General features: G+C 29.9%; 1 protein-coding gene across 1 annotated transcript in view; it reads left to right on the forward strand.

Annotated features, from left to right (window-relative positions):
• tou (bromodomain adjacent to zinc finger domain 2B toutatis) overlaps positions 1-27,972 on the forward strand; it is a 539,960-nt gene that overhangs the window by 422,242 nt on the left and 89,746 nt on the right. Inside the window, exons 19-20 of the mRNA XM_075362856.1 lie at positions 391-472; positions 26,322-26,387. Coding sequence (XP_075218971.1) covers positions 391-472; positions 26,322-26,387 — 148 coding nt within the window. The remainder of the gene's footprint in view (positions 1-390; positions 473-26,321; positions 26,388-27,972) is intronic.

Here is a 27,972-nt window from a genome sequence, read left to right on the forward strand (position 1 = left end):
TAAAAAGCTTTTTTATTCCAATAACTTTGTTTATTTTAATTTGTGTGCCCATTATCTTGGGTTTTGTTTGTTTTTCTGTTTGCCAGAATTACAGAACTTGTTGAATGAACTTATACAAATTTATACGATTGAATTCTTAGCTATGTCTGCTATCTCTTCACCTGAAATTTTTACTTTCTGGGCTGCTCCTTCTGAATGAAAAATTGTTTTTTAATCATTCCAGTAGTCACAACCAAATAAATTCATATGTAATACTTAGCTATACTGAATCTACAACAGTAATGTTTTAAAAAGATGTACTCGTATGTACCACGTAGTTTGCTTGTGTGTATATGATTTATTTTTTTTATTTTATTATTTTTTTTTACTTATTTTTAATGAATGTTTCAGGTTAATAAAGGAACACGAAAGGAATGAAAGACAAGAAGCTTTAAGAAAAGAGAAAGAGCAGAGAAATTTACAACTGGTTGAGGTATGGTGGCATTTTTTAATTAATTTTATGCATGCATTTTTTTCTTTTATTTTACACATTTGCATTATTCATTAATGTTTGTTCATTGGCTGCTGTTATTTTATTTATTTTTTTATTACTGATGTATATATGTGTGTGTGTGTGTGTGTGTGTGTATGCATATTTATGTTAGTGTGTATAGGGTGTGTGCATGTATATGTATCATATACTCTCAAGATTATTAATTTTTAATAAAAAAAAACTTGTTAGAGTGTGTTTTTTAGTGGTCTCCTTTTTTAATTTTGTTAGCAGTTAGAGATAGATTTTTATCTAAGTTTGTTAAACTTCATGTATTATAACTTATATAGAGAAAATTTTGTAGTACTATACTGGGACTTTTATTTTATTTTTTCTTATGAGCAGTTAGTTTTATTGCAGTTGCATTATTTTTGTTTTTGAGCCTTTAGTATTCATCTTCTAGTTTAAAAAGGATTCCAGTTGAAATGTTATAGAATAAAATTTGTTCACCCTCTGAATTCTGTCATCTACTGTAGAGAACAATAAATTCTGTAGGTTCTTTGGTTTTGTTAAAAAAATTATGTTACACAAAAATAACTTGCAAATTGTTTGGTGTGTTATTTGTATAATAGGAAATATACTTGTCTGATATTGGTTGAATAATTTTTATTTAGAACTGGTAATTCTTCAAGATATATCAAATGAATATTTATTTTTTTTAAATAAATCACTTTGGAAACAGTGCTTTTATTTAATGAAATTGACCAGGAAGTGGTCATTGGTTTGTGGATTGATTAAATATAATTAATCTGACCTATAAAAAAAAGTATTCTACTTCTTCTTGGTCCATAGCTTTAATTAAGAAAATTTAGTTTTATGATGGAATTAAATGTACCTTAAATTTTGAAAAAAATATATATAAGTAATTGAATTAAATAATTTTTTAATTTATATTGATATATTGTTTTTGTCATGCCAGAAATGGGTAATTGTGCTACTTTGTAAATAATAAAAGTAACTAACTTTGTAAATAAACGTGTCACATATTTTCCTTACAAGGACCAAGGAAAACCATAGAAAAAACCTTATTCAGGGCACATCACAAAGTTCATGCTTATCTTTTATTGATGTCAAATATAGGGAGGGGCATTGACTAAATGCTGTATAAAGCTTAACAGAAATTTAAAAGTACCAGTACAATAAGTTTTGACAATGGAGTGGTTCAGAAATGTGTCAGCAAGTGATAAAAGAATGAATGTAAGAAAGGTAAGTAGTACTAAACATAGAAACTGTAGGGATCTTAGCAGAAAAGATAATAGTAATATTTATCTTAACAACAATTTCAAAATTAATATTTATAAAAAAATGGTTTCAATTCCATAATAATATATAAATATAATCCTGCAAAATTAATTCCCTTTGAATCTTTCAGTATTAACTGTTCTCTAGATTTTTAACAGCCTATAGAAAATAAATTACAATCATATGGTTCTGAAATGTCTAACTTCTAATACACTTGACCAGAACTTCAGTAAAAACAACTGGCTTCACATCTATATGGATGGTTCTTTAACTGACTTTTGAAGATTGTGCTGCAGCAGAAGGTGTGCAGTTTTTTCTTGTTAAAACTGTCACTTGAAATATCACAACAAATTTTAATGAAGCTACTCACTGTAAAAACAGTCACTCGAAAATTTAAAAATATATGTTGCTTGATTTTATAAAGTATCTTATTGACTCAAAGCCTGCAATCAAACTAATCATTAATAGAATGAACATGTGTTTAAGAGAATGTTAGTGTATGGTTACTAAATTTGGCACTATCTGGCAAGGGAATATCTTGCAGTGTCTGGTCTTTATGTTTTGTATGAAGGATAATTTTCCATTTGTTTCTGTTCCTGTGAAGTCCACTGGAAATATGATACAATCATTTTCACTGACAGATTTTTTACAGTTTTCGCTTAGTTTTTAGAGGAACTTAACTAAAAAGCAGTGAAATTTAAATTAAATTGCTTTAGTACTCTCTTAAATAACAAAGGATTGGTACAACAGTTAAAGGCAATATTAAAAAAAATAAAAGGTAAAGGTATGGTTGTTATCTTTAAAAATTAATCTAAATATTTGCTCCTGGTCTTGGGATAAAAGAATTGTGGTTATAGTAGATTCCCTAATGTAGATATGAAGAGCATCAAAAGGGAAGAGAAGGGGATGGTGAAGAAGTTATAAAAATATCGGACTCTTTAAATTATAATAAATGTGAGTTCTGTTGATTACAGTGTTCAATTATATGGTTCCTGTGTGTTTATGAGAAGAAATTATACATGGTGGCTTTTTGTAAACTTTACTTTCCTAAATACAACACATTTCATATAACAGAAATCTCATGAAATTTTTAATTTTTGCTCTTCTTGTTTTTTCACGATAGTTTTTCAAGATATTAGCAGAGAAAGGTTTTTCATCCCCCATGGGAATGATGTAACAAGTTTATTTTGTTGTCGTTTTGTGGGGAGGGGATTTTAACACAGTATGTCATTTTTTATCCGTATCAACAATAAAACTTAGGGTAATAAAATTTTAATTCATGACTTCCAAATCGGCCATTTTTAGTGGACTACCAAATAAATTCACACAAAATTCAGGTTATTTCATATTTATTGATTTTTCAGTTAGAAAAGGCAAAGTTTCTTTTATCTTTAGAAAAATCATCACCACAGGTAATATTCTCCTAATGAACCTTTAATAACTGAATGCAGAATTGAAATTGTACATTGGAATAACTTTTTTCATATTTTTCTTTTCAAATTAACTTTTACTGATTTACTTAAAAGTGCAGGGCAAAATGTTATAGAAGAGTTGCATGTTAGTACATCTCTATGATCTCATAATTTATGTATTGGTTGCAGTCTTACTTCTGAAGAGGTTTTTTGTCAAATTAACATGTGTATATTTAAAAAAATGAGATTGGTGATTTTGTGAGTAACAATGAAATTATTATCTAGATAGAATCATTATTTTACTATCTTGATGGTAGTTGTGTTTAACATTTCATTAATTTTATGCATATATTTATGATACATGTGCATTTTATACATATGTTAGTATGTTATTCATTAAATATCGAAAAGTTGATTTTACAAATAAAAATTTTATTTAGGCTGTTGATTTGGTTATTTTTACAGTAATTTTATTATTTTTTGTTCCATAAAGTATAGTGTTTTATTTACAAAAATTGAAAATTAGATTTGATTTTTTTCATGAAGTAGACAAATTGAATGATTCCGAGATTGATGTCTTACTGCATCATACGTAAAAGTTTTTATTCCCATTATTATTAATTGCCCATTGTCATATAACATGGCATCATTTGAAAAATACATTATGGGTTTCAGATTATAAATAATTAATTAAGTTATTTTGATTATGAAGAAAAATTAAACATAAAAATTTAGAAACTAAGATAAGAGATTATTAGTAATATGTAAAATATTGCCAATCATAACATCTCCACTTTAAGGAAGGTTAAATTTTTGTACATCAAAATTATTCTTTGCTTTACAAGCTAAGTACAATTTCAGTTACTTGTTTTCTGTATGATTTTAAATGAGGTTCTTTTAATAGTTAGTGAAGGTTAGTTGAGATATTAATTGGCTATTTTAAGTCTGTACACCGATTTCCTAACATCAGTTTTTTAAAAATAATGTATATGTTGTTTTTGCAGTCTAAGGTTGTGTTGATGAATAATGTTTGGATCAGTGCGATTTAATAGCAGTGAGGTGTGGTGGGAGCATATCTGTAAGGTCTTTCTTTTTTCCTCACATTAGTTCTAAACATATTGTTGTTATTATATATATTTTGTATTTATTTAGCATATGGCACCAAGACACAACACCAATTACAGTCAAAAATTACAAACAAATTAATATAAGCTACGGATTCTGGAGTCATCATCAGGAAATCTTCAGGAGTCCCTTCATAAGCTGTCCTAGCGTAAACTTCTGTGATGTGTTTAACAGTTTGATTTTCACCCCACTCGCAAAGGGGCATTGGTGTTTTACCTCATTTATACAGGAAATAGGCACACCTACCATACTGAGTTCATATTTTGTTTAATGTTGACCACCATGTCTTACGTGGCAAGTCAAAACCCAGTGGCTTTTGAGTAATACGTGGAATTTGGTTATTCTGCATTGTGGTCCATTCTTGATGCCAGGCGTCAGTCAGGTTGAATTCTTTTTCTGTGGCAGCAATTGCTGTTCTGATAGATGGCTTTCTAGATCGAAGGCAACCATGATTGGCATCCTCAATGCCCTCATGTATTGGTAGGTTTCGATTGTCCATAATCTTCTTGTAAGAGCGTTCATATGGCGCAGATTTGGGGTTGGTATGTGGCTCAATACTAGGAGCCATTAGCCACACTGGCGTAAAATATTCTGCAGCCGAGAAGATGAGGCTCAGAGCCGATGTGTGCAAAGTGGAAGCCGATGTTCCCCATGTTGTTCTACAAAGCTTATGTATAATGTTGTTTCTTGTTTTCAGTTTCACTGCAGTTTTCATTAGTTGCTCCTTAAATGAAAGCATTCTATCAAGTGTCATGCCTAGGTATTTTTGGTGTCTTATTGTGAAAGAGCCATGTATTCTCAAACAGAATGTTAAACTCCCTATTAGCAAACTTGTTATTTAGATGGAAGCATGACACCTCTGTTTTACTAGTATTTGGTTGGAGGCACCATCTTAGGAAGTACCTTCCCAGTTTCTCCAGGTCGACCATCAGGACCTCCTCTGACTCTTCGAATGATCTACATTTTGTTGGTAGCACACAGTCATCGGCATAGCTGTGTCTTTTAGATCTTATCTCTGACATGTCTGCAACATAGAGGCTGAAAAGGAAAGGCGCAAGCACCGACCCTTCTGGCAGGCCATTCTTGAGTTTTCTTGGTGAGTTTACATTGGATCCCATGATAACTTGCAGCATTCTGTCATTTAGCATGTTATTAAGCAGACTAGCTGTTAATTTGCATGGGATTACACAGAAGACCTTACAAACCATGCCTTCTCTCTGGACAGTGTCGTAAGCGGCTGATAAATCAATGAATGCAGCAGAGGTTTTAAGATTTCTTTGGAACCCCATTTCAATGTACATTGTGAGCGAGAGAACTTAGTCAGTAAAACTTCGTTTTGGCCTAAAGCCTGCTTGTTCAGTCAGTATAACATCAAATATTCTCTGACAGATTCTGTTGTAGATAAGCCTTTCTAGTAATTTCTATCTCACTGATAGCAATGCTATAGACCTGTAGCTCTTAGGTAAGTTTGCTGGTTTCCCTGGTTTTAAGATGGCTACCACCTTTGATTGTTTGAACTCTCTGGGTACGCTACCAGTCTGCATTATATCAGTGAGGAATCTGGCCAGCCAAAGTTTTGAGTATTTTCCGCAGTTTAATAGGAATTCCGGATTGATGCCATTGAATCCTGAAGCAATATCTTTGAGCGCTGACTCAATCTCTTCAAGTGTAAAAGGGTGATCGTACTCAGTTTCCCTCGCCTCTCTCCTCAAGTTTCTGAGTTCATGTTTTATCTCAATTGTGTGTGCCCTGTCTCTTGGAGCTCTGGACGTTGCCACTATGTGGGATACTATGGTGTTTGGGGTGACATTTGCTTTCTGTCTCTGAATAGGAACTCCGCTTCCTAATTTTCTTAGCCGAGTCCATGCATGATGACTCGAGGTCTGAAGGTTCAGGCTTCCCACCATTTCTAACCATGTCTGTTGTCTTGCAGCATCGAGGCTATGGAGAAGCTCATCTGCCACCTCTTGATTGCCCATCTCAAGGAAGTTTCGGTAGAGATCTTTGCTGTTTTTGGACCACTCTGGGATGTATTCTCTGCAAAACTCTCTAGGAATGTACTTGTTACTGCTCCAATAAATCTGCTATAGTTTTTGCTGATTGGTGGTATCCAGCCTTGGCATTTATCCAGATCCCTAGAAAAATTTTCCCAATTAGCCTTTTTGAAGTTCCATCTAGGGCAGGGTACAGAGGTCATGAGTGGAATTTGGCTACCTGCCTCTATAATAACTAGACGGTGCTGGCTGTGGGGAAAGTTGCAGAGAACTTTTCGGGTGTCTAGCAGCAGCCGACTTTTGCTGTCAGTTGAGGTGAAACATAGATCTGGGTTATACTCCCGCCGCCAAACCGCTGATTTAAAAGTAAATCGGTCTTTAGCATCAAAGACAAGACTAAGATTCTCATTCTCAGCCTATCTCACCAAAGCCTCACCATTTGCATCACAATCCCTATATTTCCACTGCTTGTGGTGGCTATTAAAATCACCCAACTAGACCGCAGAGTGAGTTTTTATTTGGATTACTGAGGTTGGCCATGAGACAGCTGGTGGTTTATAGAAATTGGACACTGTTATACTTCCAATTTTAACTACAACATTATGAATTTCATTGCCTGTGGAGGTAGAGATGAGAGTGGCGTTTTCTATATTGTGTCTAATGTAAGTAGTGACGCCGTATGCATTCTGGTATGTGGCACCAAGTAATTCATATTCAGGTATTTTGCCCCTTTTCCGTAATTGTTCCTCAGTGTTACAATGTACTTCCTGGATTGTGGCCAGATCAATATTGTCGTTCTTCAGTAGTTTTGATAAATACTGGCTCTTAGAATAACTTATGCTTTCTATATTTATGCAGAAAATTCGAACCGAAGGTCCACACTTCTTGTTGGCAATTCCCCAAAAGGATAGTTGGGTATATCTGGCAACATGGTCTGCAGTTCTTAATTCTGTAGGCTTGTGTCTGCGTGGTCAGGAGAACCTATCTTTTTGGTTTGTCTGACCGCCATTATCTGCTAGCTCATTTAGTGTTACTCAGGATGCACTAGGTGGAGGCAAACTAGCTTTTACACCCCATATATTCTGTATGCATATATATATAGAATGCCGCAAAGTAACTTACAATTATTATAAGTTTGAAAATATTTTTTTCATGAACTAATGCAGTATTAAAAAATAACTCTTACCGAACTTGTTTATCCTCAAATAACCTAATGGTATTTATCCTCAGACATCCTCACATGTTTATGGTTATTCATTTAACTACTTGGTATTAAAATATTAATATTATTTTTTGTATTCTTTAAATGATAAATCCCTTCTTTATTTTGTGGATAGTATTTTATTTATTTATATTTAAATCATACACACAGGGATATTCTGTAAAACTTGCACATTATCAAATACTAATTTAGTTTCTGGATAGACAGAAATAATGTAAAAGAAAATAAAAACATAAATTTAAATAAAACTACTCTTTCAGAAAATATAAGTATAAATGAAGATGATAACATAAGAAGAAAAAAAAATTATAGAAATATATAAACAGTAGACTGTATGCACAAAGGTGACTTTTTTTAATAGCAGCTTTAAACAAAAATTATTAAATAATATGTTGTAGAATCTGCATGATGCATCAGACAGTTGAATAGATACATTGCATCATAAGAGAATTGAAGTGTCCCTGGGTTGTACCTTCTGTAATGTGTGATTTAAAGTAGTATGCTGTGTGTGTATGAAACATAAATATTTAATTTAGTTGATAAATAGTTGAATCATTGATTCACTAAATTTCTTGAAGAAATACTCCATTTTCAGGGACTTTCTTATTAAATTTTTTTTTTTTAATTTAAGCATTTGGTTTGTAACATAATCTTTTTATATCTCCTACTACAAAAATATTGAAGGAAATTTTTCTAAATGCATTTCAACACATGTTTACTCACAATAATATATAAAATCCATATTCTATAAATTTAAGCAAACTTTTAACTAAGGGACTAAATTGAGAAAACTTCTGAAAGTAAAACCCAGCATCTGATTAGTTTTGTTTCACAGTTTCCACAAGCCATATGTGTGAGCTCATCATCATCATCATTACAGTACCAAGTTCCTTGACTGTATTTATCCTTTACAGTTTTTTAATGGATTCCTTTAACTAAATATTTCAAAATATTTTGATACCGTCTGTAAAATTAAGATGCTTAAAATCTTTAATAAAGTAAAAAAAGATCTTTAATAAATAATAGACATCATTTATGTTCAAAAGGCTAGTTTTTTTATCGTAAGTAAATATTTTTGTACGTTGATATCATTTAAAACATTGGTTCTCAAACTTTTTTGATTCTCGGCACTCTTGCTAAATCCAGATTTTCTCAAAGCAGTCTGTCAAATTCTAACGAGTACACTTTGTGAAATAGCCAATCATTTTTTAAAAGGGTAGGTAAAATGAAATAAAATGAATTTTAGATCACAAAAAAATGTGATTTCTACCTCCACTAGATGTCGCATCCTATGATGCTGAATTGGAAATAGAAATAAAATTATGAAATTGTGTAATGTTTTGCAGTACCCCTTTGAGAAAGTTGCGGCTCCCCAGGATGCTGAAGGGCACACTTTGGGAATCACTGGTTTAAAATATTTGATGAAAGAAAAATAATTTAATTTAATTAACATTTACCATTTATTATTGAGCTAGTTTTGGGGCAACTAAATTTTGTAAGGAATGGATTAATTAATTATTTATTTGCTTTAAAGGTACTGCATTTATTTCTCAATTCGTAGAAAGTAATTATATTATTTATTGTTTCTTTGATATTATGATGTGTATTTTAATTACATTTATGTGTAAAACGTTTTAAGTTGTTTTAAAAAGTTAGTTGTTTTGTCTAAAAATTAGGTAAAAATTATCACCAAGTTGTTCCTCAATTCCTCTTCATTCAAGTGAATGTATATGAGGTATTGTTAGGTTTGTGCACTCCATTGACACTTATAAACCATTTTCCTTTTTGTCACATCCTTTCTACATTTCATCCATCACTGAATCCTAGGCATCTCTCTTGGATCTTTCTCAACCTTTTTAGGTAAAACTCAAGAATGTTTTAAGTTCTGTAATCATCAAAAACTTTTAATAATTTTTCTTTGTATTGTAGTAAAAACTTGACATTGCATCAGGTTTAGGCCTTTTCAACCAATATTTCTAAAATGACAGCTGGTGATGTAAACTTAATTTTTATTAAAATTGCTCCCAGGTCTCATAAATATTAGCAAAAATCAATATTTCATGCAAAATAAACATATTAAAATTTAATTAATTGTAAGATTCATTTTTGAAAAAAATCAGTTTTGAAATTTATCATTTTTATAAATATAGAATTCTTTTTCAATTAACTGCTTATAGATTCTAAGAATATGTTAACATATAATAATAATTCATTTTTCAGTATTGGATATGATGGTAAACTGTATCCCTTACTAACTAATGATTTCATTACTTCTCGGACATCTCTGGGAGTAGCATTTTGAAAATTGAATTCTTAAGGAAAAGTATGAATGCCTATGTTATGCTTAATAAACTGGTTCCTTCCCATCACCAAAGTTAAACAGTGCTTTACTTTGATGCAACAGCATGCAGTAAAATTGCATGGTGTACTTTATTCAAACAGGAGATATCTTATCATAATTATCACCATGAAAAAGGTCATTCTGGAAAGACAATCTGGTAAAAAATAATAAAATAAAATAAAGCAGTTGTAAAAAAATTATGTAAATTTTAATGAACTGTATTAGTTTGTTAAATAATTAATCACTATAATTTTAATTTTAATTAATCAAAATAGTGAACATCACAACAAATTTTTCCAAAGAAGTCCCTTTACAGAGTTGAAAAGTGTTGAGAAGTTATATTAATTATGGGAACGTTAAAGTATGAAATTTGTGTAGAAGAATTTTCTGAAAAAGGATGATTCTGTGGGTAGTTAGAAAATATTCCAATTTCTTATAATTTAATTATAAGTTTATAAATTATATTAAATGAAAGAGTATAGAAAACTGATTTTTTCAAAAATATATTAACAATTTACAGGGAGAATAATTTTCTGAAAAGAGGAAAAGATACTGCATGCCTCTTCTGAAGAGGTACTGATGGTATAGATCAAAGTTTTTTGTTTTATGAAAACACTTTGCACATTTTCAGTAAGCCAAGTTATTATTTTGCATCTCAGAACAGACTTAATGTTGTAAAAAAAAAAAAAAACAGTTTAAAATATTCCAAAGGTGACTTCACTAAAACAAAAATTTTAATTTTACTGTTTAATTTCTTTATTAAATGTATATATGTTTTCCAGCTGTTCTTCTACGAATTTGGATGCTTACAAACGTTTTGCTCTCAGAAATTTGTAGATCTATTTTATGAGTATTATGAAAAGAAGAGCGGCCCTAGTATAGAAAGTGGCACACATTTTATCTCTGATTTCCAATTAGAGGAATACTTCAGCTTTAGCTGTTAATTTTCTAAACAATGTCATTTTGCTGTGCCAATTTACAAATCTTCACTCCAGTTCTTTCCTTTAACTTTTCATTTTGTTGTTTTTCCAACAACATCCTTAACATTTTCATGTCTCTTGTTCTAACCCTATGTTCTTCCCTGGTATTTGAAATGAATGCTGAAGTACATTGTAAAAGAACATTTTTCTACAGATCTACATTTATTTTCAAAAATAATGTTCTTATATTTGTAAATAAGTTTGTTATAGACTAACAACATCAATAGAAGCATGATTCAGTCTGCTTTTTATTAGTTGTGCTTTATTGGATTATTTGGAAAAAAAATTGGTTATGTAAGGGTGCTTTAGTTCATATTTGTTAATATAACAAAATTGGTTGAGTAATTTTATTCTATATATTTGAGTGCATATAATTCTGCTGCCAGTTTACGTTCTCTGTTATAAAGAGAGAAATTTATTGCTAATATTTTGTGCTGAAGGATATTTGTTACTGAACGGTTAACTACATAAACTGTTGGTTGATTTAATTTCTGATATTATGTAATAAATTGTTATGCAATGACAATATCATTTATAAATTACATTTTACCTAATGTTATTGATAGTTCCCTAAAAAAGCATAGAAAATGTGACTGTCAGTAATTTTCAAGTTCCAAGTTTGGTCTAACAACATTTTCTGATTTTTATTCTTTTAAATTAAAAAAAAGGAAAGTGGATATTTATTATGGGGCAATGTTACTTAGGGACGCAAGCGATTAGCATTCACATGTGAGCAGAAATGGGAGATAATTCGTGAGATTGAAGCTGGAAAAAGCAAATCCGATGTCAGTCGGGCATTGGGCCTGGCGACTTCAACTGTAGCTACAATATGGAAAAACAGAAACAGTGTGACACCTAGCCCTGGGGCCAATAATCTGGTAGGTAGTATCAAGTGAATGATTACAGTTAAAAGGTTGCTTGAAAGTTTAGTTAACCCAGGCCGAACGTGTTCTTGTAGTTTAGTTTTCTTGTGGGAATGCTGTTAGTGGTTTGGGACTCATTTTACCATTTTTTAACCCCGCTTTTTTTAAATTAACTTTCAATTAGGAACCAATAATGTTTTTTTTAACACTTTAAGGTTTTAGATCATGAATATGAGCATATAGCAAGTGACTTATGTTGTTTAAAAATATACAGTGATATATAAAGTTATTTTTAATGCTCTTTAGAACTCTGTAGTAGTAGAGATTAAAAATTTTGTAATTTTTCACCATTATGTAATTATTTGTTTCTGTCTTTAATGTTGTATAGGATATGAGTAGTTTCAGACTAATTTTTGACGTGACATCAGTGCATAGGAATTTTTAAACAACTTACATTACTACATTACTTAATTGTAGTGAATATAATTTTAGCAGTTGAAAGTACAGTTAAGTATTTTATAAGTATAAATATTTTTCTGTACTTTTATTTATAGAGTATTTAATAATAAGCCTGTATGCTATGTACATGTTTCATGTACATCTTAAAATTAATTTTTATTTTGTTTAACTTTGTTAGGTTTTCTTTTTTTTTAAGGAATGTGCTAACCCATATAAATTACTGTTTTTTTTTTCAATCTGTAGACATTATTGAGACATTATCAAGTTAAAAAATTTTATTGTGCTGCTGAAGTACATTTCGTATTGTGAAGTTTATACTTTTAGATATTTCGCTGACTGAAAAGATTTTATATTCATATAAAATATATTGCTTTTAATTTTTTACTAACAAACGTATAAAGCTTCCAGATTAATCTGGCTTAATTATAAATATACTTTAAAAAAAATTAAAACTTAGTAAGTATATTTTTTTCAAGGTTATTGTAGTTATCATTCATTAAATTCATATTATGTCTTGCATTTTTTCAGTACTTCCTGTCTACCTAGAAAGTATATTTTCTAAAGTAAAATTAATATTTGGTGTAAATGTACGAGACTCAGCTGATAAATTTTGCACACTAGGGTGCTACATGAAGACAAAAGGTACTATCGAGTTGGACATTGCAGCACATGATAGCTAAAATATCCCTCTACAAACCTGCGTAATATGTTGAAGTCCGTTTACTAGTTTGTTTTCAGTAGCGGTTGAAATGGAGTCGAGTATGGCCAATATGTCAATGTGGTTAAAACAGTGCACAGTGATCAAACTTTTAACAGCAGAAAATGTGAATCCTATGAATTTTTTTCATTGTTTGAAAGTGTTTTATGGCAGTGAAACTGTTGACAAGAGTACTGAGAATAGGTGGGCATTGAAATTTTGTGAATGTGAAGCTGGTAAAGCGACAATTGAGGATGCACCTCACAGCAGCTGACCAGTTTCTGTGACTGATGAGAAGCATTGAAAGGAGGTGGACAATTTGCTTCAAAGTGACCGGCGAATCACCCAGCAACGCATCACTATTCAGTTAGGCATATCTAAAGAACAATTAGGCCATATTATTGAGCAATTGGGTTGTTGTAAAATCTGTGCACGATGGGTACTGCACGAACTCTCTGATGGCTCTCCGCAAGCTGAAGTTTGAGCCTATCTCACATCCACCATACTTGCTGGATTTGGCTCGTGGGACTTCAACTTCTCTCATCTCAAGAGGGATCTCAAAGGTAATCATGACACCACCAATGATGAGGTGAAGGAAGTTGTGGCCACTTGGATCCGAGAAGACCGCCAGAATTTTTCAGTGACAGAATGCAAAAACTTGTCACATGTTGGGAAAAGGATATCAGTGTAAATGGGGACTGTATTGAAAAATAAATACTGCATTTTTTAGCTAAGGTTTGTACTTTTATTCATTTTTTATTTCATTCCAATATCTCTTTTCATTCCCATGCTACACATATATGTGCAGAATTTATCAGCCAAGCCTTGTATTATCAAGGTTCTCTTTACCTTCTTTTCATTTTTAAAAAAGTATTCTTGATCTTAGCAACAACTAAGTATTTATTATTGAATCTTTAATCAAGTTATCTAAGGAGTTTTAAATTTGTGTTATTTATTGCTATGTGTTCTTGAAAGTAATGAATTGTATTTTTAGTAGTGTAGTCAAATATAAATTTCTCAAATTCAGCTATAAACCAGATTTTAAATATTTGAATATCTGAGCATCTTGAATATTTTAACATCTAAATTGTTATTATTAAAACTTTTAATTAATTATATAAATTAATAATTTATGTGTATGCACGCGTGCGTGTGTGTTTATATTTATTCATGTATGTATTCATATTTCAGATTAATGTTCATTTTTAAATATATATTAAACAAAAATGCAAGACATGTTGAAAGATTAACAGATAAGAAATGAATTTACAGTAACATTTTATTATTTTTTCAATATTTAAAATTAGTTTACAGTTATTTTTGACTGAAATAATTAACTGGTATGATAAATTTGTTATATTATTGGTGATTTTTATTTGTAAAGTAAGCATTCAAATATCATTAGGGTTAAATCTGTTTTTTTCTTATTGTAAATAAAAGCAGATATGCTAAAGATTTGACCTGATAAAGTATTCATAGCAGCATGATTAAATATTTTAAAGATAACTTTTAATTAGAGCTATTTTCCTATATTTGGAAATGTTTTGGCAGGATCTAATTCAAATACAATATTACTCATTTTTAGTATTTCTACCAAATTGGAAAACAAGATTTTACTCAAAAACCATGTTTAAGTTTTTTTTTTAAATTTATAATAAAAACTAGATGGTCATTTCAATTGTTAAATAGTCATTATCACTAGACACTGAGGAAACTTTACTTATTTAATAAAAAAATAAATATTAACTAATAGAAAAAATAAATATAAACTGGCAATTAAACATTTCTTATTAAACACGAAGTATTTTTATTAGTGTCTTTGTAATAAGAGTAAAAAAGTACAAACAACTATAATTATCATAGATAGTCCCAATAGAAGGCATAAATTTAATAATTTAAAAATGTCTAAACCATTAAAACCTCCGATTCAGATTGCGCTAAATCTTGGCTCAATTTATGCTAAGCATAAATTTAAGCTAAATACATCAGCTGCACTAGCCATTACTTTTTGAACAGAAATTTTTTGAAAAATAGTTACACATAGATTCTTCTTCCTAATAGCAAGGAATACTACTGCATAAGTTGATGAAAATTGAAAAATGCATAAGGCTGTTACTGCATCATAAACAGATGAAATGCCAAAATGTCAAGTTAAAGCTGGACCTCACTTCTCTCTCAATCGCATAACTATTTCTTATTAAATTCAGAAAAACTGTTATGAAAGAGAAAACTTATGATGAATAATTTACATATTTTTTTGAATTCATTACAATGTTAAAATATGAAGTCTTGTGTATTTTATTTATTATTAATTAAAATAATACGACCATGCTAAAATTTAGTTGCACTCCACCATGATTCCTCATAATACTTATAAAAAAGAAGATATTTTTGTGCAATTTGTGACTGTAGAGTGGATGGGGGGGGGAGAAGTTCATTATGATTGTATAGCTACATTATACTTTACTTGTATTATGTTTATACTATGAAACCTTTCAAAGATGGAATACTCTGGGACATTAACAAAAGTCTGCTTTGACAGGTTTACATTTTAAAGAAAAAGGGTTTCTTGAAGATGGGATTGTAAAAAGAAATTGATTGTTATAAGTTTGTCAGTTAGCTAGTAGAAACATTCTATAAAAGAATTAAATTAGTGTTTGAAAAACAAACATTCTAATATACTTAAAACACAGCATAAATTTCAACAAATAACTATTAAATAACTTAATAAATTTATCACCATATTCATCCAAAGATGTTGGGTGTAAAAATAAGCCAGTTTAATCACTATTGTATGTGTTGAAGAACACATGATGATATGAAGATATCATCTTTGACTAGCAACCTTTTTGCTCGTTTGTTCTTCCATTCTACCCCTGTTATTGCTTCATTACATAATCTCATGCAAGATTCCATACTATATTGTATAACTTTTTGAAATATTAAAGTCAACTATTTCATGCTTTTTATTACTTTCATTCCAACATTCTTGCCACAGCAAAATCCTCAAGTATTTGGACCTAAAATAGATATCCTTTTTTTTCGATGACTATTCATGAACTACTCCCAAACAGCATGTTTAACATTGTTTCAGAAATTGTTCATTTACTTTGTCCTGTTTTTCCATTCGACCATTCATAAAATTTTGTATCTTTATTTCTTATTGCATTATGTATTTTTGTTTTGTTGCACTGTTATAGAAAATTTTTTAAAGGTTTGCGCTGTTTAAATGAACCTGGGCAAGACTGTAAACTATGCTGATTTTTCCTCTTGAGTAGATTATCCTTTCTTACCATCTATTCCTTTTCTTTTTTTTTTTGGTCCCTTCTTCTCTCTTATTGGTTATGAGGTGCTAGATTTACTAGGTTATCCAAATTGAGGATGTTGAGACCTAAAGAGCCAGTTCATACTTGATATGTGGGAGTGGGGGATTGGACTGACTCAAGGGCTCTGTTTCCCACCTTTCTGGCTGGACAATAAGTCGAATGGTTGAAGTGCCAGTCATGCACAGCCAGGCCTCCCAATCCTCAAAAAACGTACACAAAATAAAGTTAATATCATGTAAATCAGAAATGTAAATGGTGTTATAAGCAGGTATGGTTAGTCATTTTATTGAAATTGTTTACATCAGCAAGAAACAGTTGTGCATAGTAAACTTTATGTCAGTTCTGCTTGATGAGTCTTTTGAAATAATTTTAAAAATTATGTTGTTCGATGTAAATATTGCCCATAATAACTTATATTAACTCATGAATGTTTTCAGTCTATTTTTAATACTACAGATTTAAATGCATATATATTCACAAACTTGGAACTTGGATGTTAAGTATTTAAAAAAAATTGTTGTTAGGTTTAAACATATCAATTAAATAATTTAGATAGATACTGTGTATAGAAAAGAGCAATTTAAAATAAATAGATAACTGTAGACAACATTCATGTCTATAATTTTTTATTAGATATAATTCTATAATCTTCCTCTTAATTACTGGTGCATGTAAATTATTAAGTGAATAATTAATTATTATATTGTGTAATAATTAATCCATTAATTTTAATATAAATTTAATACAAAAACTAATACCATTATGTCCATTTAGTAACGCTTTATATCAGTCATCAGCTGTTGCATGATTCATCTCATAATATGTCATATCCTACTTAAGTTTAAAGTATTGAAGTCATTTTAAATTAATAACTAATTACATTAATAATAGTGTAGTAGTTTTGTGAAGATTTTTCTTTTACAGTTTAATGTAAAACCTGACACAGTTTAAGTGTTGCGTTTTTTGTATATTTAATATTGATCAACTAATTAAAATTTTTAACGTTATTAACTGTGTAAATTTTTTGTATCAATGTTATTTTGATAGTTCTTTAATCTTTTTATATGTGAAATTATATTTCACACTAATGTGATGCTTGTTACTCTTAAGACTATCTTTGCCATTTTCAGAAGGGAAATTATCTTGTGTCAGCACATCTATAATTGTTATAGTTATGACACCTGACAAACAAAATTATTTTTACAATTTCTCAATATTTCTAAAATATGTTTTCCATTTCTTATGAAGCATTTATTGTATTACATTGAAACTTGTAAGATGTACAGAAAAAGATGAAACTTTGTTTTGGAACCGTGCAGCTTATTGATGCAAAACATAGCACGTTAAATCCTACATTAAAATTATTTGGTCATGGAAGATGTACAAGTTTGCAAAGCTCAAACTTCTGCTACTATTCTTTATGTTCCTAATGGGATGGAATCATGCCTTAGTAAAATAAACTTTATCTAAAAGAGTCTTATCATTGCTGTTGAAATGGGTAAACCACTGGAATAATTCAGTTTTCTTTGTTTGGTTCTTTTAACACATTCATGGTGTGAATCAGGTATGAATGGAGTTTCAATAGTTTTGTTGCTTTCTGAAAGATGGTTTACATTTTATATTGTCTAAAGATTTTCTGAAATTACTTCATAGAAAAACACACCAGTGAATCCTGGATGTTCAATAAAATTTCTTTAGTTAAAACCTGTGGATATCTGAAATGACTGTGGTCAACTACAGTTCCTATATTGTAACATTTCCTGCCTGAGAAATAAGATATTAGATGACAGATAATGGATTTGTTTGGCACTTTGATAAACATGAGAAAAATGTTCTTGTGATTACTTTATCCATTGTTATTACTGGCATTGCTGTACTCGTAGATAAATCCCCTCAGTAGAAATTAATTGAGAATAACAAGGCCCACCAGGGGCTGTAGAGTTAACTAAACTAAAATAAGTAGAAAGATTGGTTTATGTATATACAGCAATCTTCTTTTTTTTAAAATGAAATGCGGATATCAGTTTGTGGGACTTTTTGATCTTCTAATGTAAACAATGAAAAACTAAACTGAATGTTTGAATAATACATTTTGCACAGGGTCTTGTAGAAAACAAAACACAGTTTGTGAAATATGAACAAGAAAATATTGATTTTCGTAGTTGTATGTATCTGGAAAAGGATTGTAATATTTATCTCTTCATAACAACAGCTATATTCAGATATTCATTTATTTAATGTTATTTCATTATCATTATATAGTAGTTGTATAGTTGGTTTTCGGAATGTAAAAAATTTTATTTATTTTAGTAAGACTAGTATGGGGATTTTAGAAAAGTAATTATGTAACATTTTTTAAAAATAATGCTCAAGTTTTGGTTCTGGTCTGGAAATGTTAGTATTGTTAATACTAACATTGATCTACCAAATTTCAGGTTCTGAAATAATATGCTAGTATTGTTTTTGTATACTATTCTAAATTCACATATTTTATATTTTATGGAAACATATAAATAACTGTTCAGTAAAGATTTAAATGTAGTAAATTTTTATAAATAGTTTTTTTTTTACAAGAAAGGTTGGCTTATGAGACAATTAATTCTACATGTACACATAGTAATGCCTTGAGTCTGTTACTGATATAAGGCTCATTTCATTAGAAATGATTTAGCAGTCATATTAGTAAGTTAAAACCCTAAAATTTTGTCCAAAAAAATTATTGATTTACCTAAATGTTAATCTAATTAAAGAAAAGAGCCAAATGAACACAACTTCATTTCACCAGTAAGTTAACTTGTACATTTTTGTGTGTTTTCAAAGTTAGGGATGTGAGTGATGTTTATTTATTGATTGTTGTGTGTAATCTTCTATAGTTGGCTGTTATTAAAATTGTGAGAATCACTTTCATGAGAATGGCATTCTCATGAGTAAGTTAAGAGTCTCATATGGAGTAGCATTCTGAGTAATTAAAATTATTTATAGAACAATAAGTTTTATAAGTGAAAAGGTTGGCTGGGTGTTGCTGAATTTTTACCTGAAGGAAATACAAATTTGCTGTTGTGTCTGTGTATGTTAGTAATATGTGCATTGAAATTAAAAAACCACCTTTGCATTAATTAATAGTTCCCCAGCTTTGTGCTGCAGTAGTTTACATAAATTCTTTTGGCCAGTGAAATTAATTCTGTTCATCCAGGGTTTCATTTTCCTATGTAAATACCTGGACTCATTTTGTAATTATTGTAATTGAAGTAGAAGATATTTCAACGTCGATGTTTCGTCTAAATGAGAAAAAAAAATTGTTGTTCTTAAGGTATCTGATGTATATGTTAGGTGTTTGTCCATCTTGCATAGCTTTAATGAAGTACTATTAACAAGTTTCCATAATTTATTATTTTTTTTAGTTTTAAAGATTTACCAGTATGAAAAGTTTCTGCAATTTTTTTACATTTTAATATTTAATCATTTATTTATTAATTTTATTATTTTCTTTATTATAGACCGTATGAGTAATAGTAAATATTTTGCATGATCTTTTTTTATGGTTATTGGATTCTAAGTTTTGCTTTGTGAACTAATTTTGGGCATGATATTATATTAATAATTTTTAAATAGTTTAATTTTTCATAATTAAACTGCAGATACCTAATTTCTCTTAAGTCTCTCAGTTCAACTTAAACAATATACTAAAAGATGCGTAAAAATAAATGTTGTCTATTTTCATATTGATGATTGTCATAAACGTGATGCTTAGATTTAAAATAAGTGTTAGAAGGAGATGATCGTGTTAATTAATTTTATGTGTTACTAAAAATAAATTAAGCATTAAGTAGCTGTTTTATTTAATTAATTTTTTATTTTTCATTAAATTATTATTATTATTTTGTTGACAATTGAACGGTCAGTAGCCGAGCATGCTGACTGTTAGTGATATAAAAAGGGAAACTATCATGCATAATTGTGATGTCAGACGTCTAGGTAATATGGCTTTCCATATTTTATGTCCTTTTACGTTTTAGACTGGTACTCCCTGAGTTGCTCCTTGAGTAATAGAACTGACAAATTTCTAAGATGATACAAGCTTTTAAGTATAATGAAAAAGTAAAACAGAATATAAAATAAAAAGAAAGATAACTTTTTTTTTTAACTTTGTAATCCCCCTATCTATTTTTTTTTTTTTTTACTTCATCTGTAGTGGTTTTAAGTCTCTGCACCTTGCTACTTCCGTTTTAGAAACTAGAAGAAATCATAAGAAGCCAAATTTTGTGGATAGAAGTGGATGGGGATATTGCTTTATTTTTAAGGCTAAATTTGCTGCACGATGAAGCATATGCCCACTCATTTTCATGATGGAGGAGTTAGTTGTTATGTCACTAATGTTGTTATGTTCCTTTTTCATCTATGTCCTCCTTCAGCGACTTAGTTGTATAAGTTTTTATGCTTAGTTTTCGTAGTTTGCAATTGTCTGGCGTATAATCCTGAAAGGTGTCTTGAGTTTTGGTGATTTTTTATATTTTGAACAGATTAAAAGGATGAATTTAATATTTATCATTGTTTACCAGTATACAACCATATATTATCACTTCTTGTGACAATTTTATCTGCGTAACTCTATTCACATTAGTACTAAAAGCTTGTTAGGTACTTTTTGGGTTTGGGTTACTCTTGGGTTACTTTTTGCATTTAGGATTATTTAATTTTATAACAGAACAGTACACACTTATTTACATCTGTTGATTTCAAGTATAAAAAAAAATTACAGGAGGGTGAAGGTATAAACTAAAATGTATTCAATGGGCTCATTGCTCATTGTTCAATGGCACACTAGCTAACAAAAAACAAGACACAAAGTACAACGAAAGTTAATTCGTTCTGTCACCATTTCTCTCATCAAAACCTGAAACTTATTATACATAAAGTAATAATTATTTAAACGCTCACAAAATGATATCTGTTTATTTTTATTGAAGTGAATGTTTGCTCTTGATTTATTGATATTATATTTATGTTATAAATCTTATCTTTTTAAATGCATATAAAGAAACTGAACATTAGTAATATAAAAATGTGTAAAGTGGCTAATATTTTTAAAAAAAATTATGATAGTTGGTCCTATCATAAAATGAGCCATATTATAAGTTAAGCCATTTTTGTATGAGGGCTCTACCCTCGGACTCACTATGTTTCTGTATTTGAGATTACTCCTCGGAGAAAATAGACTATCTACTTTCATGACCTCTTATACATATTTTTGACATTTAATATCCATTAACAACTGAAGATATAGCTCAAAATATTGTAATTGTAACCTTGTGTACATTGTGTAAATGTGATCTGTTCATATTGCTGTTACTATACTTTTCATTGTTTTGTAAAAAATAATATAATTTTTCCTTCCAAAAAAAAGGAATTTTTTATTACATTAGCAGTCGTAATGTTATTAATATTAAGTCTTTTAGGTCAATATATTTAATTGCAATTTATTTTCTTACTTTAATATTAAAAGATATGAGTATGTCTCAGAGATATGTTTTTTTTTTTTAAATTTAAAGGAGAGTATTTATTAAAAGTGAATAAGGTTTAGAAGAGTCCCTACCTGGCCAGTCAGTTACATGGTTAATGTTGACACCTAACTCCTACGTGTTATTATAAACAGAAATAAGCAATCTCCCATTTTAAGAAGCTTTCTGTTTAGATGCATTCATATTATTAAAATTTTTTTTTAATATGATTGTGTAGCTGTAGAGTGCACGTACATGAAGTGTTCTAATAGTTAACATCTCTTCACAAAAATGTTTACTGACCTAAGTTATGATAATACTGTACTTTGATTGCTGTGACACGTATGAAGGCAAGTCAAAAAGTAAAGTAAAATTCAATGAATCAATATATCTATTTGTACTTAAATTCAACATAATCCCCTCCTACTTCTATGCACTTAGTCCGTCTTTTAATGAGCTTTTGAATTCCTTCCTGGAAGAAAGTTTTCGGTCTGGTGTGCAGAAAAATTTTCACCGTTTCAATAGCAGCTTCATCAGATCGAAATTATTCCCGTGCAACTCTTATTTTAATGGGACAAAAAGACTAAAATTGTTTGAAGCCAGGTATGACCCAGGTCAGTATGTAGGGTGGTCCAGCAGCCCAAAATTGAGATCTTGAAGGCAAAGGACTGTTCTTTGGCCATATGAGGTCGAGCATTATTCTGAAGCAAAATCACGCCTTAAAAAAGTTTACCATCTCTTTTGGATTTGATTTTTTGCTTCAGTAAATGCAGTAGCTCACAGTAGTTGTCCATGTTTACTGATTGACCTTTAGATGTGAAGTAAACCAAAAGTGAACCTTCCATATCCCAGAATATCGTAATTGCCATTTTTCCTGCAGACATCTGAGCTTTGAACTTCTTTTCTGTGGGAGATGAGGATTGTTTCCGCATTAAACTTAGTTGCTTACTCTTGGGTTCAAAGTGATGGATCCATGTCTCATCAAGGTTATTATTCGCTTAAGAAGTGAATCTCCATCTTTATAACATTTCAAAAGCTTCTGGGAAATTTTCAAATGATTCTCTTTGTCATTGCTGGTTAACTGACATGGAACTGAGCAAGCAGAGACTTTTTGAAAGTTTAAAGAATCATGGATGATTGAAAATACTGAGCCATGGTTTATATTCAACTGACTTGCAATGTCACCAACTGTAACTCGTTGATTACCAAGAATCATTTGTTTAATGCTTCAATATTGTTGTTAGTCTTTGAAGTGGAAGGTCTACCTTGGCACTGTTCATCCCAGAGAGAAATCCTACCATTTTTAAAGCAATCAATCTATTCGTAGATCTTGCTTCCGCTCAAACAACTCTCTCCATATTGCTGCTTCATTCAATGAATAATCTCTGCTGGTTTCACCCCTTCTGAACTGAGGAAACGTATTACTGCTCGCATTTCTTCCTTGGTGCAATCAGACAAAGGAGTTCTCATTTTAAACAGACTTTTAAACACAATCACAAATAGCTAACAATGAAATAAAACTTTCAATGAACAGCTGATAGAGGTTATGAGTTTTAGCAGAACAATCAATACATATAATTAGGAGGAAAATCAAAATTTCCCTTTACCTTTTGACTTACCCTTGTATTTAAAATACTCGGAATTTTCATGTGAGTACATGTGCAATTCTGAGTATGAGTACAGAAAATGGCCTTATGTGCTGATAAATATTAAATTTATTTTATTCTGAGATGTATAGATTATTCTTGTTTAAGGATTTAAGGCTCTTTTACCCTAAGATGAGGTTAGAGTAATCATTTACTCTTGCTCTCTTTTGCGATCTGTCAAAATTTTTAAAATGAAAAAGTATTCATTTCTTTCTTGAATATTAATGAATAAATTGTGCATGAATTTTTTTAAAAAATGCTTTACTTTTTGTAAGCAGATTAAATGCTATACTGAATTTATTCATCTTATGTCGTAAACACATGTAACAACTAGAATCTATGAATAAATTGGTTTTAAATCAATATTTCATCTATGATTGTTTATATCATGTATTATAGTAAAGTTAAAATGTTGAATATTGATTCAGTTAAGGGTATCTGCTAGTAGTATATTTTGTAAATTTTTATATACTTTAAAGTATGTGTACATGATTGTACACATTGAAAAATGTTTTGTTTTGCATGTTTTGCTTTGTATGACATGAATTACATTTTCTGGTATGCATATAGATTTCTCTATTTAAATCTTATTGGTTTTTTTATTTTTTATCATTGTTAACTAGTTATAATCTTTTATTTTACTAGTTATATACAAATGGCTCTATTACTGAAGAAAGGTTTTTGTGTATTCAGATATATTTAATACATTTGAAATTGAACACATTTAATTTTCTCTTTAAGGAAACTTATGAATTTTACTGAAAAAGTTAGCTGTTAGTTTAGATGAAATTTTTCATCTAAATTTTAGAATTCTTCATGTCCTTTCACTTTTTCATCTCGATTCGAAATATCTAACAGTATCTTATGTTTAGAGTTAAACAGGAACTACAATAGAAACCTGAGAATCCAGATTTGATGGTACCATATTGATCCAGAATCAGCTAAACTCAGGATTTACCAGAACTTATATTGTCATGATGCATTATCTTTGATTTGCATATTTCATAAAATTCTGTAGTGAGAAGTTTTTGGAGCAATTTGGAATGGAATTGAATGCAAAAACGTTTGAGGTTAAAATTGTTGCCAGAAACAAGGATAAGTACTTATATTAATGGTCAGAGAAGAATAGGTAAGGAAGTTGGATAGTTATAAATATTTGGAAAGTATAATAGAGAAAAGAGAAGAATAGGGAAGAAGTAAATGATAGTTCCAAGAAAGTATGAAGAACATACTTCAAATATGTGACAAATTTGATCATAAGCAGGAATGTGACACAAAATGTAAGAAGGTGATGTATCAGGGCTTATTGTTTTCCAGTATTTATGCATGTGGTAGAGTAGTGAAATGTGAAAGATACAAGCAGAGCTTGTGAAATGAAGTCTGTGAAGAATACAATGGAAATTACAATGATGGATAGGATGAAAGTTGAAAAGATCAGGAAATTGTGAAGAAGATCCTTGCATGATAAAATAAAGTGGTTAGAATTATACAGGAATGAAGAGAATATACAGAAATGATTCCTAGGGGAATGCATGTGCTGAGGAGTCTAAGGGATAGAGGGATGAAGGATAGGTATGAAAGGAAATGGTGACAGGAATGAAGGAGATTAAGAAGTTATGTTTTAATTTCACACATAACTCATGAGAGACTAGAAATTCTTGATGATGATTAAATTCCATGATGAATTTTACAGGATATCATTCATTGTTCTTGGATTTAGTGGAGTTCTGTAACAGTTTACACTGAATAAATAATCTCTTAAATATTTTTGAAGTGAGCAGGCTGCTTAAATATATTGGAGTATGGTTAGTTGCAAATCACAAGTTGAAAAAATTCTAACAGTGTAATAAGATATTGTTACAAAAACATGTCTTGATAAAACATATATTATAATTCAACAAACATAATTTTTTAGGCATATGAACTTCAATAATTGAGCCAGAAGGTTACAGAAGCAATAAATCATCATATAGATATCTACTCAAAAGCAGGTTCCTTGTTCTATGTCTGTCTTCATTCTCTTTTATTTGCAGCTGAACTTTTGAATTCCTGATAGCTTCCATTTCCCTTTAGATAATTTATAATTTTTACTGTTTCCTATCCTCTGTTCTTCACACTTTTTACCAATATCTGCATCATTGTTTTAACCAATTCTGCCTCTCATGATGATCCCAGCTGGTTGAGTTTTCTATTCTGGATTTCCCAATTAATCTTCTATTATCATTTATTCTCCTCTTTACTTTTTTTGTTCTAATAGGGATCAGATATTTGTGTGGAGAGAATTTCTTTGACTTGTTTCTGTCTTTCAACCCATCCAGTTTGGTAAGACCTACTGTTAGGTATGCTACTGCCGATGTGGCTCTTAGGTTCAGTAGAGACCATAAGCCTCACAGTTAACAATAAGGTTTTGTACTTACTAAGCAGAGAGCATAATTACATACATTTAAGTGTTTTCAGTACAGCTTTTCAACTTCAGTTAGTAGGAGTTATGTAACAGACAACTGTTAATTATACAGATTTTATTTTTCACAAAATCAGCTTAAGTGCATTTATTTAATTTGTTTTTGGATCGACTGTAATTAAAATGTTGAATAATTATTACCATCAGATGTTGTCATTGGATTTATCATTAAGATTTGAATGATTATGATTATGTTAGTAATTTCCCGATTAGTCTTTCTCTCTGTCATAATCAGAAGATTATAAAAATTCCTAGATAATATAATATAAATTACAAAAAGTATTGCTCACATCCCCTCATATTTTTGCTTTCTCCATCTATTTAATTTTTTGTTGCACAATTTTTGTTTGTCTATTTTTTCTTCTCTGAAATGTTTAGCATATTTCAGTTTAATATACTTTAAGCATTATAAACTTTATATTATAGAAATTAATTTTTGTATTGTTTATTTGCTGCTGTTATGTTTGCTATGAGCTTTATGTTTTTAGTTGTTATTTTGTTGTCTTGTTGTCATTGATTCTTTTAGGCAAGAAAAAAGAGGCAGGAAGATTTGGAAAAACAAAGGCATGAAGAGCAACAAAGAAAACAGCAGGTAACACAATTTATTTGAAAAATTAAAATTTTTGTATTGCATTCGGCTGTTATTATTTAAAAAGTAAATTATTTGTTATGATTTATTTATTTTGTAATGTTTGTTGCATCAGAATGCATTTTACTGAAGTAAATATGCATTATTCTTTACCATTGATAAGTGGCTGTTTTATAAATATATTTACAAGTTTATTTTCATTGATGTGTAGGTGTTTAATGATTCATCCACAGATGTATGTGTTTTAAATTGAAGTACTATTTGTGCATTGTTGAGAATACAAAACGGCCATTATCTCAGTTTGTCTGCATATCACACATGGATGGCAAAATTGTTTATAATAAAACTAGCATGATGAATTTGTCTTAACCTGTAATTCAATTCAAAGATATCTGTTAATTTACATTATTAACGAAACCTCCCTCCTTAATGATAAACAATAATTTGTTATTTAGTCACTGTCTAATGCTCTACTTAAATTTAATGAAAAAAAATAACAGAATAAAAATTACACCTGTTAAAATTTGTGTGATGTTTTACAGGTGTTCATTTTTTAAACATTCGATTTTTAAAATGTTATACCTATGCTCTGACCACTCTGGTAAATTTTTTTTATGATTTGCTCTTATACATTCTACTACAGTTTTTCAAGGGTCAGAAATGAAAGAAAATAAGATTTGAAATATTTTTTTAAAATTTTGAACATGACTTGCCCTCTTTTGGCAAAACCTTTTTGATGTGATTATTCATTGAGGATATATTTTCACAGAAAAATTCATTTTTTTGGCAGAAATGAACTATAAAGTTTGCAACAAATTTCTTAGGCAATATCTCTCAGAATTTTCTAGTGGTAATCCATAAAAAATGAGAACTAGAGAAATTTCTGTGTAATTAACTTTAATTATGGAAATACTGTACTAATTTTAGGATTTATAATAATATAAAATTATAAAAAGTGTGTTTTTTTTTGTACCGTATTGTGTCTGTCAGTACAATAAAATCATGTTTACAGTATGTACTGCTAGAAAGTTGTGTTAAAATAGATTGTCATAAAGTTGAGATAAACCATAAAAGTAAAAGTATATCTAAAGTAATGCTGCTTCTCTTATTTATAATCCTGCTTATAGGCTTAAGTGAAAACTCGGTTTACTATGGGGAGTGGATTGCACAAAAGTCCAATTTACTGTGGTTAAGATATCTATTTTTTTTTAGTATAGATGTAAAAATGTAGGTTAGTGGTATTTTTCTTTCATTCTATATGGTTAATAATTTAGTGAGTTTTGTGGAAGTTTATTTAACTTCAGACATGTAGATCTAGATTTTAGGAGTAAAAGAGGTTCAGTTTTACTTGATAAATACTTAAGCCATTAGATTGTCCTTTTCTTATATCATTGAGTAGGAAACATAATCCTAGAACAGTCCCATGGGCTAAGCTCTAATAAAGAAGGAGCTGCACTGCTGACTAAAAGAAAAATGCCAGCATGGCACCACAATGGAACCAGGTTTGCAACTAATACAATTTGCTTTGGTACCTATAGAACTGTTCAAGAAAGAAAGGATAAAGGGTAATGAAAAGGAGAGGATACAA

This window comes from Lycorma delicatula, chromosome 4, assembly GCF_047948215.1.
Source record: "Lycorma delicatula isolate Av1 chromosome 4, ASM4794821v1, whole genome shotgun sequence".
In the NCBI taxonomy this organism is placed as follows: domain Eukaryota; kingdom Metazoa; phylum Arthropoda; class Insecta; order Hemiptera; family Fulgoridae; genus Lycorma; species Lycorma delicatula.